The sequence below is a fragment of the Tauraco erythrolophus genome, chromosome W (genome assembly GCF_009769465.1).
Source record: "Tauraco erythrolophus isolate bTauEry1 chromosome W, bTauEry1.pri, whole genome shotgun sequence".
Classification (NCBI taxonomy): domain Eukaryota; kingdom Metazoa; phylum Chordata; class Aves; order Musophagiformes; family Musophagidae; genus Tauraco; species Tauraco erythrolophus.
The window spans coordinates 18,571,403-18,586,874 of NC_141497.1; the positions used below are offsets into that span (position 1 = coordinate 18,571,403).

The window sequence follows — 15,472 nt, forward strand, 5'->3', positions numbered from 1 at the left end:
TTTGTGATAGCAGAGTGACCTTTATTGTTGTTATACAGGCAGCTTTTATAGATTATTACTCTGGCCATGATGTGTCCACGCGGCCCTTACCCAGCTGTGATTGATTACAAACAATAGTGCACGCACCTATTTTAACTTTACTATTGGCTATGCCTAAAAAGGAGCTATTTTTCACTTGCTAAACTAAACATCATTTTCTCACACACTCTATATCAACTTCCCAAACTCCCATGTCAACTTCTCACACTCCCTGCACCAGCTGTTCACACTCCCTTTTCTTCCTCATCCTCTTTATCGGTGTTTCCCAACTTCAGAAAAGAGCACAGGCTTAAATCATCAAGGTCAAACCCCAACTGTAACTGTGTGTATGATTGTACAATTCCCCTTTTTTTTTGTTTTTCTGTGACCATTACTTGATGAACCGTACTCTGTACCGTTCACTGGGAGCATGACAATAGGCAGGGGGTGATTATTACTATGCATAAAAGAACTACTAGCAATATAATGTCTGCTTTTGCTAAAGATTTTAACCATCCTGTCAATTAAGAGCATTGATAAAGCAGAAGCTGTAGCATTAATTTGTTTTGCAAGCCAACAACCCAACTTATTCAGTGTAGTTAATGCCTGTGCCACTCCAACTCCTGGTGCAAATATTGAAGCTGCAATGATTTTAGCTGGTTCCCAAAATCCTGCTCTGGAATCACACTAGCTATCATAAGCATGCGTGCTGCACCTATTCCGGGTGTGTCTATGACTTAGGATCATGGTGGCGTTAGGGAAATACATTCTTAAAGTCCCTATAGTACATGGATCTCCCCTTATATGCGAAGGAATACCCTGCTAAGCTCTATTATAGCCCTGCAGAAGCAGTTATTAGCATTTTGGTGTTTTGTTTGTTTGTTTGGCTTTTTTTTTCCTCAGGATCAATTACCCTTGGGAGTACAAGCAATCCTAATTTTGTGGTGGATGATCATCCCAGCAATAGTGCACATAATCCTTGTGATATAAGACCAAAGACACCAGTAGGAATTAAATGCACCAACGTGTCAGTGATTACTGTTGACCAAAACATTTAGCTGCCAATATCTCTGCTTTATAGTGTTCCCAGCCCACATTCTGACACGCCTTTACTAAATCTGCAATCGTTTTTGCCCGATTTCTGATAAGATGAAGAGCTCGTTGGCAGTCTGTGTTAGCATTTTCAATGGCTAACTGGAATACCAACACATCTGCAGTAGCCGGATTTTCTGTTTATCTCTGAACTGCCATTTGTAGCCGATCAAGGAAATGCTCATAAGGTTCCTGTGCTCCCTGCTGGATGGAAGCAGAGGAAGCCTCCCCTGTCCCAAAAATCAGGGACACGTCTTAATGCTCTCATAGCCAATTCAGTCAGTTGTTGGAAAGCCACTTGCTGTAACCCTGCCTGTGCCTGATTTTGACATGTGTGACATTTTATTCATCCCAAAATATTTAGCTCTCGATTTAAGAAATTTAACACCTATAACACTTTAGCTATTGTTTCATTGGGAGATTTCCCCATCATTCCCCCTTCTTGTTTTAAAAGCATATTCTCCAAAGTACCATGTGCATATTCTATGATCAGTTGCCCAGTAGGATTGTAAGGAATACCAGTAACATGCTCAATACCTTATGATGACAAGAATACATATGTCTGATAAGAAGCGTATGCCAAAGTTCCTGCGAGCGTAAACCACGAGGATTAACACCATTCATTGGTGGCATGATCATATTTTAACAGCTACTACACAATTGTACGATTGAGCGGGCTTGCTCTCTTGTTATACCACATTGTCACCTAATAGCATCAGCATTCTGATGGTAGAAGTCATGCAAGATGTTTGCCTGCATGAGCGAGTTTGGTACCAGAGCTGCACTCGTGAGAGGCTCAGCTCGCCTGTTCCCTTCTGCTACAGGCCCTGGCAGCGCGGTGTGCGCTCGCAGATGTACCATGGTATATGCGTGTTTACGGTTTTGCAACACTGATATTAACTGTTGAAATTGCTGGAACAAAGGAGGATTAGTTATTTCCCGCGATGCCGATCGAGACGATCCAAGTTACGATGTGCTGGCTCGTGGTACAACCTGGGCCCCGGGCCTCAGCCGGGCGGGGGGGCGGGGCCAAGCGGCCGCTCTCCAGGCGCGGCTGGCGGGTGGGGGGGGGCAGCGGCGGAGGGTCAGCCCTCCCTCGCCTCAGCCGGGCGGGGGGGGGCGGGGTGGCGACGACGACCCATCCGCCCTGTGCCGGCCCCCCCCTTGTTGTTGTCGCTGTTGTTGTTGTTGCCGCAGCTCCGGCCGCTCGCGCTCCGTAACCGCCGCCGCCCCCTCCCGCCGAGGGACCATCAGCTGCGAACGAACCGGCGCAGCGGGGCCCGCAGCGCGTCTCCGTCCCGTCCAGCCGCGGCTCGCTCCGCGCACGGGCGGCAGCGCCGAGGCCAACGCCGCGCCCGCGGCCCCGGCCGGCAGCAGCAGCGGCGTTCCCGGGGCGCCGCCGGGCGCGGTGGGCGGCGCGGCGCGGGGGTGCCGGTGTACCGACTGCGTTGGAAGAGGGGGAAAGCAATAAGTCTGTTTTTCGTTCGGGGCCTTGGATTAAAAGATTCGATGATGACTTTTCCAGGCCAGCAGCATCCCCACAGGTGGCTGCACGCCCAAGTTTAACGTCTATAGTGTCCCAAGTCCTTGTCATGTATATATTAGAAGAGCTTGCCTCCGGTACATGGGCTGATACCCAAACCAGGAGTACCGGGAGTTTTATCAAGTCAGAACTGTTAATAGTGCTGGTTTCTCTAGCACTTTGTCAACACCTTAACTACAGACTTATGTTCTGTTAAAGCCATGCTTCCCATTGTTCCCAGTCACTTACCTCCTCCTGTTGAGGCAGGTGTCACTTTTTTTTTTTTTCTTCAGTCGCTTACTTCTTCTTTCCTTTGGTTCCTAATTCTTCGTGTTTCCCAATAATATCTTTTGCATACCCCACTGCAATCAGGGGGGCCAATATCTTTTTCCAAGTTTTAATCCACGCTCCTCTAAGAAGCTTCTCACCAATTGCAACAATGGATCCCGCAGATTGTCCAGCTTTCCCCGATGGGCTGCCTGAAGTCGCCGTCCCTTCTCCACTAAAATAACACTCGTTCAAAACAAGTAATAGATGTCCCAAGCGAAACGATAGTGAGTCCAGCTCATTCTTCCTGTCCCTGTTCGGGCGCCAAATTGCGGAGAAGGGATTTGGAGAAGTACTGAGACGACTCAATATGAGTTAGCTGCAGGAAGTTGTCGGGGAAGTTTCCCGGCTGCTACATGAGAAGCACCTGTGTCTCATCAAGACAGGTGCTGAGTCACGTTGATTGGCTGGAGATCACGTGACCCATGGAGGCTTAAAGGTGGGGCACTCCCAAGAGGGAGTGGGGCATTTCCCTCCTGGAGTTTGGAGTGGCAGGAGCCCCTGGAGAGTGTGAGTCGGAGCTCTCTGTTGGACTAAGATAGTAGTGAGTTTAAGAAGAGCCTTCTGATTGTGGAATACGTTGTGGTCGCAACAGCCGTTTGGTTGCGACCCATTGGAAGAAGACACAGGCAGTCCGCGACAGGAAGTCTCGTTTATTGCGCAGTTCTTATTGCTTATATAGACAGTATTTGCCAATAATCCTGAGACCACACCTTTTCTACACCATTATTGGATGATACATACACTTGTCATATTTAACAGTTTATTTCAAACAGACACCCGCCTAGCGAAGCTCTGCTCTAAGCAAACACTACTCCCTTATCATACAGCATAGTTTTCTTATCCTTAACTTCAAGGGCATTCTGCCCTTGAGGCCTAACTTTCGAGCTCCAGTCCTTATTTACACAGGGTTTTCTTCGTGCAGTCTCTTCTGCACTCCGACAGGGTAGCAACACATGGGGCGGTTTTGCTGCTGGTGTGTTTTTTATGGTTTCTCCTTTCCTTCCTGGGCAAGCTCTGATGCCTGTTGTGTTCCACTGAATTTCTCTTCCTGTCCATCTCTTTTCCTTATGTAATGTACCAGTATTGGTTGTGGGTTTTTTACTTTTGGTGTATTTGTCATCTTTGTTTTTGTATCAATACATAATTTCTTTTTACATTTTGTAAGATTTGTAAAATCTTTGTTACTCCTGTAATGTAGTTTAAATAAATTTTCCAGTCATCAGGTGGTAACTCTTTTTCTCCATTTTTTTTTTTAATGCTTGTGCTGTTTTCCTAACTGACATTTTTACTTTTAGAAAACAGTGCGTGGTATAAGGGTAAAACCTTTAGACTGCATCCACATTGCAATTATGGTCCTGGCCTGACCCCGGGTTTTTGGCCCCTGATGGTCTCTGTCTTCCAGGCACAGTCTCACTGGAATATTGACAGCTCAGAGCTGTGGATTGGGAGAGGAAAGCATTTAGTTGTTGCCTTTAACTTACTATTAAGAGATTAAGTATTTGTATATGATATTAAAAATGTCTACAAAATAGGTTTATTTTGAAGTTGAGGATCCAGGTAAATCTTCAGCTCTGCTGTAAGCGATAAGGGCAGCTTCTGCCCAAGTTTCCTTTAGTTCTTGCTTTTTAAATTTTCTTATGCATATAATACAGAGTTCATATGAGCTGTCCAGCTCTGTTATGATTTCAACTATTAATGAATGATGTTGTCTCTTTCTAAGGATTACTATGGAATTACATTCCCTGCTCCTGCAACCTTGACAGGCAGAGATGGGAGCCTTGCTAACAACCCGTACTCAGGTAAGTGCTATTTAAAGATGAGGATGGTGAGTGAGATGTGCTGGTTTCTAAATGCAGGTCATCCTGCTGTTGCTGAAAGAGCAGTTGTTTTTCCCTTCTGTAAGCAGTTAAACCCATCAGTCCAAACTAGTCAAACAAAAGCAAGCATCTCCTCAACCCTGGCATTGATTCTTTTTTTCTTTTTTTTTTTTCTTCTCCCTTCATGGTTTTGGTCAGTAATTCATATGTGACGACTTCTGGAAGCAAGTTGGATACCCTTTCAGAATAAGTGCAAAATTGTTATGAATGTAAACCGCAATGTCATCTAGTGCCCTTCCCAAGCACATACAGGTGCTTGAAAAATATTCCATAGCTTAATCATTCCTCTGGAAATTCAACTGGCTTTCTTGCCTTTTTTGGCACTGGAATAGACACCCTCCCCAGCAGCTCCTCATACTTTGTTACTGCTATTTTAGCACTTGTACGTTCCCAGCAGGAGCTGCATCTAGCAGGCTCTTCCTCACGTTCCCAAAAGCATGTGGTCTAAGAAGCCCTTCCTCATTCCTGCTCTTGCTCTTCAGTTATCAGTGTGCAAAGATGACAATTAATGCCATCCAGAATTTTCAGCCAGTGGTTTTCTTTCACTGCCATCTGATTACAGCTTAAAACTGTAGCCATAGGTGTTATAATTCCTATAATGCTGATATTAATTGTCATCGTACTTTTTGGTAACCAACATAAAGGAAATACTAGTTGGGAATGAGATAGATGTGATTGATATATGTCACATCCCTAAAAACATGTGAAAATGCTGCTCTGTAGGCTGCCAGAGAATGCAAGTGTTCAGGAGTTTTCTGCTTTGTAATCACTTCTCTCGGGAGGCTGCTTTTGGGTTAATAACCAAATTTCCTTTCCTACTTCTTCAATAAGGTGGCCTGCGATGCAAGCCTTGCTTTCCTGGCCTTCAGCTGCTATCTCCAGAACTTTGGTGGTGTGAGGAACCAGACATCTAACTAGTCATGCTTGACAAATAAACAGACATTGACAAAAACATGCCCATCACTGCCTGTAAATACTAACTTGCTTTCAGCCCATGAAGCTTAGCTAATCAGTTTAACCTCCAGGCGAGTCACACTTTAACTCAACAACCATTTGCTCTTTGGCTATTTACCATACTTCTGCTTTTAGCATGTTTTATTGCAATGACCTGATAGTACTGAATCTGCTCAGACCGTGTGAGATAGGTAAGTATTGGTATCTCCATTTTATCAATGGATTAGCTGTGGCACGGAGTTCTGTGCCATGAACAGGCAATGTCCCTATGACCATCAGGAACAGAGAACAAGAGAGTTCGTCCCATGAACAACTGCAGCATTTCAAGTGTAGGATGTGTTCTCTTCTGTAGTTGTCTACTTGTATTCAGAGGATTCAAATTCTTTGAAGCCTTCGCTTTTGGAGTGGCTTTGATAGCTTTTCTGATCAGTTTTCTTTTGCAGGTGACGTAACAAAATTTGGCCGTGGGGATTCTGCCTCCCCTGCTCCTGCTACCACGCTTGCCCAGCCACAGCAGAACCAGACGCAGACTCACCATACAACTCAGCAGCCCTTCCTCAACCCGACCCTGCCCCCGGGATACAGCTACACTGGGTTACCTTATTATGCTGGTGTGCCCGGTGTACCCAGTGCATTTCAGTATGGGCCAACCATGTTTGTAAGTGTGGCAGCCTAGACTGTAACCCTCCCTTTGTGCCTCTCTGGTTTTTCTCTCTCCAGCCCAAACCTACATCTTGGAATCACAGGATGGTTTGGGTTGGAAGGGACCTTTTAAAGATCATCTAGTCCAACATCACACCCCCACCCCACCCCCTGCCATGGGCAGGGACACCCTCCTCCACTACACCAGGTTGCCCAAAGCCCCATCCAACCTGGCCTTGAACACTTCCAGGGATGGGGCAGCCACAGCTTCTCTGGGCAACCTGGTCCAGTGCCTCACCACTCTCATTATAAAAAATTTCTTCCTTATGTCCAATCTAAATCTCCCCTCTTTCAGTTTAAAACCATTGTCCCTTGTCCTATCACTACAGGCCCTTGTAAAAATTATGTCTCTTTCTTATAAGCTCCCTTTAAGTATTGAAAGGCTGCAATAAGGTCTCCCCGGAGCCTTCTCTTCTCCAGGCTGAACAGCCCCAACTCTCTCAGCCTGGCTTCACAGCAGAGGTGCTCCAGCCCTCGGATCATCTTTGTGGCCTCCTCTGGATCTGCTATAATAGGTCCATGTCTTTCTTGTGCTGGGAGTCACAGAACTGGATATGGTACTCCAGGTGGGGTCTCATGACAGCAGAGTAGTCTCATCTTCCTCAGTCTGCAAGGGATCTCCAAAAACATGCAAGCATGAGAAAATAGCTGCAGTCTCTTCCTCAAGAAAACAGGAAATTTAAAAGGCCAGAATCCATGGACTCCTGCACAGGTTACTATAAATAGCAGATAGCTACAGCTCATGTTCCTGAAAGCCCATAGCAGCATCTGGAGAGTGAAAGGGAGACCCAAAGCTGAGTCAGTGAGACAAGAGTGCCTAGAAAATCCTTTCAAGGATGGTGGAGACACCATTAAGTCAGAGAGCAGTGCTGGTAGTCTCAGGAGGGAGAATATTATTTGGGAAGAGGTGATGCTTCAGGCGGAAGGGTAGATGAGTCTCATTTTAGGGCCCTGTAGGACTGTGTTTTATGAAACAGCCTCAGGCAGGAGTTGATGTTTCGTTTGATTCTGGAGGGAGAGCACTGTGGTTGCTCCTTCTTGGGTTTGTGCGTAAGAATTTGCTGTTTACAGTCAGTGTATGAAAGAAACACGCAGCCTGTTCTAAGACAGGGTTGCACTGCAATCAGAGAGGCAGCTCTAGCAGAAAACTTTGGGCTTGCACAAAGCCACTACAGCAAGTTACTGCTGGAAGTGAGAGTGCTGTGTCCCATGCCATGCCAGTGCTCCCAACTCCAGATTAAATTTCCCACTTGAGGTGGAGGTGCCTTCCCCACTAGATGGCAGAGGGAGCTTGCTAGAGGAGGGGTTTTGTGTGCCATTCCCCAGTTAAGTGCCTTTTGTTCCCTTCCGTTGTCCAGGTACCTCCAGCATCTGCTAAGCAGCATGGAGTCAACCTGAACACCACGTCGACTCCTTTCCAGCAAGCAAGTGGCTATGGGCAGCATGGCTATGGAGCAGGTACGCTTACCACTGCACTTTTCATGTGAGCATCTGCAGAGCTGCTTGCACACTGTAACACCTTGTCTTGTACACACCAGCAGGCTATGATGACCTAACACAGGGAACGGCAGCTGGAGATTACAGCAAAGGAGGCTACAGTGGGTCATCTCAAGCACAAACCAAATCTGCTGGCACTGGACCTGGGAAAGGTAACACGTGAGACTTGAGGTTGCTCGAGCGGAATTTAGTTGGGCAAACTCCCAGTGCTGTGCAGCCAACACAGCAGCCAGCTCTAAACAAGGTCATGATCCATGCTGTTTCTCCATTTCCCATATACAAAATGCTTTTTTAATGGCCCAAGCATTCCTTCTAAACCTCATGGCTGAACTTTGCATGAGGATTTGTGTGGCTGATGTGCAGCTTTGTCCATAATTATAGGCAGGAGAAATGGTGAGCTGTTTTCTTTGCTGAAGAATAGTGGTCCTGCAGCAGTGCTGTGTTTTTGAAGCTTAAGCAGTTGGATGCTACTGTTGAAATGGTCCTCTGCCAAATGAAGACTAGATTTTGAGTTTCTTGGTAGGCACCTGAGATAGCTGTGTGTTGGGAGCAAGCAGGGCAGTTCACATATCTCTGGGCTGTTGTTTCAGCTGCTGTCTGTACACCCTGTAACTTACTGCATTATTTCATGCCTGGAAATGTTTCCTTTGTGACTGTAAGGCTGAAGAATTTATACAGCTTACATGAAAGCTTTATTCTGCACATGCTGGTTAGACCTGAGAAATGTACACTGAATAGCTTAGCGCTAACTAGTTAATCCTTGGGCTTAAGCAAATACCAAGCATTTGCTGTTCATTTGAAACATCAACTAGACTGCCTTCAGCCAAGAGCTGATAACCCTCTCCTCTGTGGAGGAACAATCCAAAGAGCAGCAGTGTCCTAGGAAAGGTACAAACTTAGATCAGTGTACACTCTCTGAGTCCAGTCCCCTGATTCACTGGCCAAAGGAACCGCTGGTTTTATTCTGATCCAAGTGAAATGATTAGAGCTAGTCTTTATAAGACTGGGAATAAGTGGCTGGATTGAGAGTCACCTCGCTGGTAAGCAAGTGTTTCTGAGCCTGCTGTGGCACCAGCCGGTCCAGATGGAAGTCAGCCTGAATCAGTGATATTAATTCTCTCAGGGCAGAGGAGTGTTGCAGACCTCACCCTTCTGCAGGATATAAAAGGACAAGGGCTCAAATGTGTAGCAGATGCTGAGTCTCATTGCTCAGTGCACTACTGGAAAGCTCTTGAATGCTGCAGTAGAGCCAAATTCATCTCTAATGCTAGAGGAAAGCTGGCTTTCCATGATCTTAAATGAGCATTTGGTGCAGCCAACTGCTACCTGGTGAAGTGCATTTGAATCCAAGCAGTAACCGCTGGGCTGTGGACGTGGGCTGGTTTCCTGCTTTGCACCAGGAGTGAGGAACCAAGCCCTTTCTGTTCCCATGTGGGGTGCTGTGGGTCTGACAGCACAGAGAACCCCACCAGGCTGGCTGGCAACAGCAGCAGGGCATGTGGTGCAGCAGCTGTGGACAAAGGTGAATCCACCAGAGGTGCTGGGAGCAACACATGGGATTCATGCTGGGTGGGGGCTGACTTTCTCATTGTTGGTGGCTTTTTTTTATTTTCCAGGTGTTTCTGTGACCTCAAGTAACACAGGTGTGCCTGATATCAGTGGCTCAGTCTATAACAAGACTCAGGTGAGCAATGCTGGACCCACCTCCCCTGCAGCCTGAGGCCAGGCTGATGGCTTCCCCTGTGGAGTGCTGGCACCTGGGGCCATTCCCAGACCAGTCAGTCTCAGGGTCAGCAGGCTGTGGCATTTCTTACACTGGCTCTGTTTACTGTTGGAGAGGAGTCTTGCCCTCTGTCCCACCACTTCTGCCATGTCAACTCCTGGCAGAAGCTGCTGGCATAGGCACAGCGCTCTACACTGCTGCACACTGCCCATGATGCCCCACGTGCTGTGTCCTGGGAGCAAATGAAGTGTGATGACACTAATGTTTTTAGTCAAAATAGCCACCAAAGCAGGTGAGTTGAGAGGCCATTTGCTTTTCACCAGAGAGACCAGTCAGTAGTGCCCACCCTTAACACCTGAGGATCTCATGCTCTCCTGTGGCTGTTGCTCAGTGTACAGCTTCCCAAAGAAAGCAGAAAGTGCTTTGACAAGCTTGTGGTGTGCAGTGGGCTTATGTCTAGCTCTTGTTTTCCCATCCTTGCACCCTCAGCTAGGGAATTGGTGTCTGGCTGTGATCCCATGCTTACAGGTAGGAAGCCAGCTCTCAGCTACATGCTTAGTGTTAGGGGTCAAGCTTTGGCCAGGGGGAGGAAAATCTTGCTGCAAGTTCTTCTTGTGTTTTTGTTGGGCCTCCCTGTGTAGGTCAAGTAATTCCAGCCTGAGCCCCCACAATGTGTGAAGGACTGATTTCAGGCAGCTGCTGCCATCCCATGTCCCACTGACTAAAAAGAGGTCAGGATAAAAAGGAGCACAGTAGCTGTGGAAAAAAAAAATAATAAAATGTTGGAGGCATTAGTGCAGAAGTATGGGTGAGAACAGGAGCTGAAATTCATCTGCTGAAGTGCTTGCAGGTGTGACTTGGCTTGCTCATGGGGTTGGTAAAAGGTTCAGGTGATGTGTGTTTGGGCCACTCTTGTTCTTGTCCAGTCAGCATGGGCCTGCTCACACTGGTCTCTGATGCTGTCCCCCTTACCTCTCATGCAGACATTTGACAAGCAGGGATTCCATGCTGGCACGCCACCTCCTTTCAGCCTGCCCTCTGCTCTCGGATCGACTGGGCCCCTGAACCCTGGTGCTGCCCCAGGTTATGCTCCAGCCCCATTTCTCCATATCCTGCCTGCACATCAGCAGCCTCATTCCCAGATGCTGCATCACCATCTTCAGCAAGATGGGCAGGTGAGTCCGCCCTTTCCACATCTACAGCATGCCTGAGGGCAAATTGCTCCCACTCACATCTCAGCAGGATCTTGGGGGTTTTTGCTTTGTCTATTGGGAAAGGGCCTTGACAATGATTGCAGACTGACAGACTTGATGCTGTTGACTAGCTTGGGGAGGGAACCTCATGAAGTTCAGCAAGGGAAAATACAAAGTCCTACCCCTGGGGAGGAACAACCCCAAGCACCAGTATATGCTGGGGGCCAAAGTAGCTTGGCAGAGAAGGCCCCGGGCATCCTGGTGGACACTAAGTTGACCATGAGCCAACAATGTGCTCTTGCCACAAAGGCGGCCTGAGTTAGGCAAAGTACCACCAGCAGGTCAAGGGAAGTGATCCTTCCCCTCTGCTCAGCACTGGTGAGGCCACACCTGGAGTCCGGTATCCAGATCATAGAATGGTTTGGGTTGGAAGGGACCTCAAAGATCATCCAGTTCCAACCCCCCTGCCATGGGCAGGGACACCCTCCACTACACCAGGTTGCTCAAAGCCCCATCCAACCTGGCCTTGAACACTTCCAGGGATGGGGCATCTACAACTTCTGGACAACCTCGTCCAGTGCCTCACCACCCTCAGAGTGAAGAATTTCTTCCTTGTATCTAATCTAAATCTCCCCTCTTTCAGTTTAAAGCCATTGCCCCTTGTCCTATCACTATACACCCTTGTGCATGTCCCATCTGGTGCCAGTAGGCCTGGTGCCATGTGGCCCATCCCATTGTCAAAAAAGCCAAAATTGTGGCGATGACACCAGCCACGGAGCCGCATATTGATAGACTGAACACATCTGCTTCCTCCAGTGTCACTGCTTGCAACTAGAAGGAGTTCTGGGCTCCCTAGTACAAGAGACCTGGATGTACTGGAGAGTCCAACAAAAGGCCACAAGGATGATGAAGGGACTGGATCATCTCTCCTATGAGGAAAAGCTGGGAGAGCTGGGACTGTTCAGCCTGGAGAAGAGAAGGTTCAGGGGAGATCTTATCAATGCATATAAATACCTGAAAATAGAGTGTTAAGAGGATGGAGCCAGGCTCTTTTCAGTGGTGCCCAGTGACAGGAGCAGAGGCAATGGGCACAGATTGAAACATGCGAGGTTCCCTCTGAACATCAGGAAACAGTTTTTTATTCTGATGGTAACCAAGTACTGGCACAGATTGCCCAGAGAGGTTGTGGAGTCTCCATTCTTGGAGCTGTCTGGACATGGTCCTGGACAACTGGCTCTAGGTGACCCTGCTTGAGCAGAGGGATTGGACAAGATGCCTTGAGAGGTCCCTGCTAGCCTCAGCCAGCCTGTGATTCTGTGAAGAGGCCATCCTCATGTGGGGTGTGGAGAGATGAGCTGTGAGGTGTGAAGCCCAGGCAGGTGCTGCTGTCCCCTGGCTGTGGCAGGAAAGCAGGATGTGAGCACTTGTACTGTAGCTCCGGGGGAAAAAGTCAAGCATCCCCTTGCAGGTTGCATGTTGACTCCGATATTTCTGATTTGGTTTCAGCAGCCCATGGGTTTCCTTTCCTTGCTATAAACATTTCCTGAAAAAACAGAATATTCTGCCTTAGAGTCCAGAAATAGGAAATGACTTCTCTCTCTGAATGTGTGACATCCTTGGCTGATGCCCCATCTCCATTCACCTTGAGAGCTCCTTTGCTGTCCCCAGTCCTGCTCCTTTCCTTTCTTATGCTTGAACCTGTCTTGAGTGGGGGGGCAATGGGATGGTGCATCCCCACACTTCTGCTTGGTGTCTCTGGCTGTTCATCCTGGATTGCAAAATGTGGAGATGTTGCAGAGCACAAACAGATCCATTCAGGGGGAGCATCGCTGCATTGGCAGCCATCAGGGCTGTCCCTGGGAGTGACAGCTCTTCTGCTGATGTACAGACAGGCTTGTCTTCCTGGGAGTGCTGGTGCTACAGCAGCTGATGCCCATGTCTCCTTCCTTTCCAATTTCTAGGGTGGATCTGGCCAACGCAACCAACCCAGCACCATGCAGCAAAAGTCTCAGGCTACCAAAACCACCTATGGCACTTCACCATACTGGACAAACTAAATCCGAAACCAGGGAGGGAGGGGAGAGGATGAAAGAAGAGGAGAAAAAACAAAAGAAAAGAGAAAAAGAAAAAAAGTCGAAGCCCATTCCTGGAATTATTAGGAGAAGTAGTAACTGCTCAGCCAAATATCTGTGCGGGGAGAACTGCAGTCAGCTGTTCTCTGTGTGACTTGCCCGCTTTCTCTTTGAGTTGCTGTTGTATGTAATATATTTATGTATGTATTTGTAAATGTAATAGAGCCTAAATGTGGGTTTCTGCATCTTGCAGCCTGTTTTATTTTCTTTGTAGGAAAACTAATTATTCATTTCCCATCTGCACCAGGGCATCCTTCCTTGTTTTTTTAAGCTTTGTAACTCTGTCAAAGATGAACTGTGCCATTTTTTATTTTTTTTTTTTGAGCTGGAGCCCATTTATTTAATGCAATTCTAAATTCAGGCAAATAAGGAGGCCTGGGCTCCCCTGAAAAAAGAATCAAGATGTATCCTGTTGGTTTCATTTCTGCCCCCAATATAGCTGTTACTTTAAAGAGGGAAGGGGGGAGTTTTGTGGATCTTCCCCTTTTTTTTTTGTCTTCTCCCTCTCCTGCTGTGGAAGACACACTCTTGTGGGGAGTTTGATCACTGTGGCCCTGAGCTGCAGCCTCACCTTTTTATTTTTCAATTTTTGAATAATAATAAAAAAAGGCTTTTCTTTTTTTGTTTCTCTAGAGAGATACTTTGGATGGCTCAGTGTGTCTTAGAACCTCCTTTGCATCATTAGAGGCAAAAACTATGTAGCGGTTTCTTAAATAAAAGTAGCTGCTTTTTGCCCTGAGCCACCTTGCCCAGGAAAGCCAGAGCTACAGGATGGAAACTTTACCTGTCCCTCCCCACTTTAAAAAAAACAAAGACCATGGAGGTAACTTGTGGTCCTTCTTGTCCTGCACCAGTGCGGTAAATGTTTTAGGAGTTTCATTTCTTTTTAGCCCTTCCTCCACCTAATAAAGATCTGAGCATATCACTGGTGTTTGTCTGCGTTTTCAAAGGCTCCAGGAGTTTTGTTTTTACAGCCTGTCCCTTTCCACCTGCTCCTGCAAAAAAAAAGCTGAGCTGGGAGAGTAAGAGCAGCAGATGGGTCTGTAGGGCATGCTGAATACCATGACAAAGGTGAGTGCGCCTCAGTGCTGAGAGCTCACAGGCACCTGCAGTGGGGATGGGATCCTGGGCAGCACTCTGACTCCTGCTTTAGGTATCACATCTCTGCCTTTGGTGTCCTCTGGCTTCATGCTCTGTCTGAGTCCTTGCAGAGCAGCTGGGATAGGTAAGGAGGGAGCCACAGCTGCAGCACTGCCCTCTCTTGCTTTGCACGAGGTCCATGGCCTCCACCAGGAGGAAGGTCAGTGGTGAGGGCTCCTGAGGGATGGCTCCTGCCCCAGGCTCATCCTCCTGAGCATCCTGGCCCCTTACAGCACAGGAGGTAGGTAAATGTGTCCATGCAGCAGGTGAGGGGCTTTTTTGCACTTCCCAATTCTGTTTCAAGACCTACAAGAAAAAAAAACATCTTTCTACCATGAGAACCACTTTTCTTTCTTGGAGTCACACTTTCACCAGCTCTCAGGTCCTGTGGGACCTAGTTGGCTTGGAAGAAGTCAGTGTGTCACCCAGCCCTCCCCCTACCTCTGAGCAGCACAACATGAACTGCATTGGCATTCCTCTGCCCCAGTTCAAGTTTTAATAATGGTCAAACTTCAGCAGCTGCTGCAAGCCCTTGGCTTGCTGCTGTCCTGCTGCTACCAGCTTTGGGACCTGAACCTCAAGGAGGGCAAAAATATTTCTGCAGGCTGGAGACTTACTGCCAGCTTGTACAAGGGCTGCACCAGCAGATGAGCCCACAGGGCTTAGAGCAATGACACATCATTTACCTGTGGTCAGAGCTGCTGCCTCACAGGAGCTATTCTTTGAAAAACAAACTCCTCCAAAGCTATCTTCACATGCTTAGTTTCTTGTTTGTAGAAATCCACTGCTGCCTCACAGGTGTAGGTCAGTCCTTGCTTGTGTGTCAGGGTCCAGAAGCAGTTAGAAGTGGCAAAAGGCAACACATGGGACTTGGTGTCAGCACACAGCAGCCCCTTGACCCTTCGGGTTTGTTGCAGAGTAGCTGTAAGGGAGACTACCTCACAAGGACTTCAGCCAGTGCTTCTCTACTGTCCCCAGCTGCACAACTTCCAACCTCAGCAGTGGCTGTGAACACATAAGGGCAACACTTCTATGCTTGAAGGTGATGGACTGTGTTGCCCTCCAGCACCTTCCTCTTCCCCAGCACAAGGCAGTAAAGACACTTCTAGCACCCTCCCAACTGATCTGGGATCCTGCCTGCAGGTACCACTGTGCAGTCAGCCACAGTCTCACCTTCTCTCCAGGCAAGACTAAACAGAATGTTTTCCCATTTCATAGAATGGTTTGGGTTGGAAGGGACCTCAAAGATCATCTAGTTCCAACCCCCCTGCCATGGGCAGGGACACGTTCCA

General features: G+C 47.7%; 1 protein-coding gene across 9 annotated transcripts in view; it reads left to right on the top strand.

Annotated features, from left to right (window-relative positions):
- LOC147526251 (ubiquitin-associated protein 2-like) overlaps positions 1-13,661 on the top strand; it is a 120,239-nt gene extending 106,578 nt beyond the window's left edge. For 6 of the 9 annotated variants that reach the window (XM_086630255.1, XM_086630256.1, XM_086630257.1 and 3 more), the window contains 7 exons: positions 4,683-4,761; positions 6,237-6,451; positions 7,854-7,953; positions 8,037-8,144; positions 9,609-9,676; positions 10,699-10,890; positions 12,870-13,661. In XM_086630255.1, the coding sequence (XP_086486381.1) occupies positions 4,683-4,761; positions 6,237-6,451; positions 7,854-7,953; positions 8,037-8,144; positions 9,609-9,676; positions 10,699-10,890; positions 12,870-12,965 (858 nt within the window). In that variant the 3' untranslated portion in view covers positions 12,966-13,661. Of the gene's footprint in view, positions 1-4,682; positions 4,762-6,236; positions 6,452-7,010; positions 7,062-7,853; positions 7,954-8,033; positions 8,145-9,608; positions 10,008-10,641; positions 10,891-12,869 lie in introns of those variants that run through there. The other 3 variants (XM_086630254.1, XM_086630259.1, XR_015222962.1) reach the window with 3 other exon arrangements.
- Positions 13,662-15,472: the final 1,811 nt, after the last annotated feature.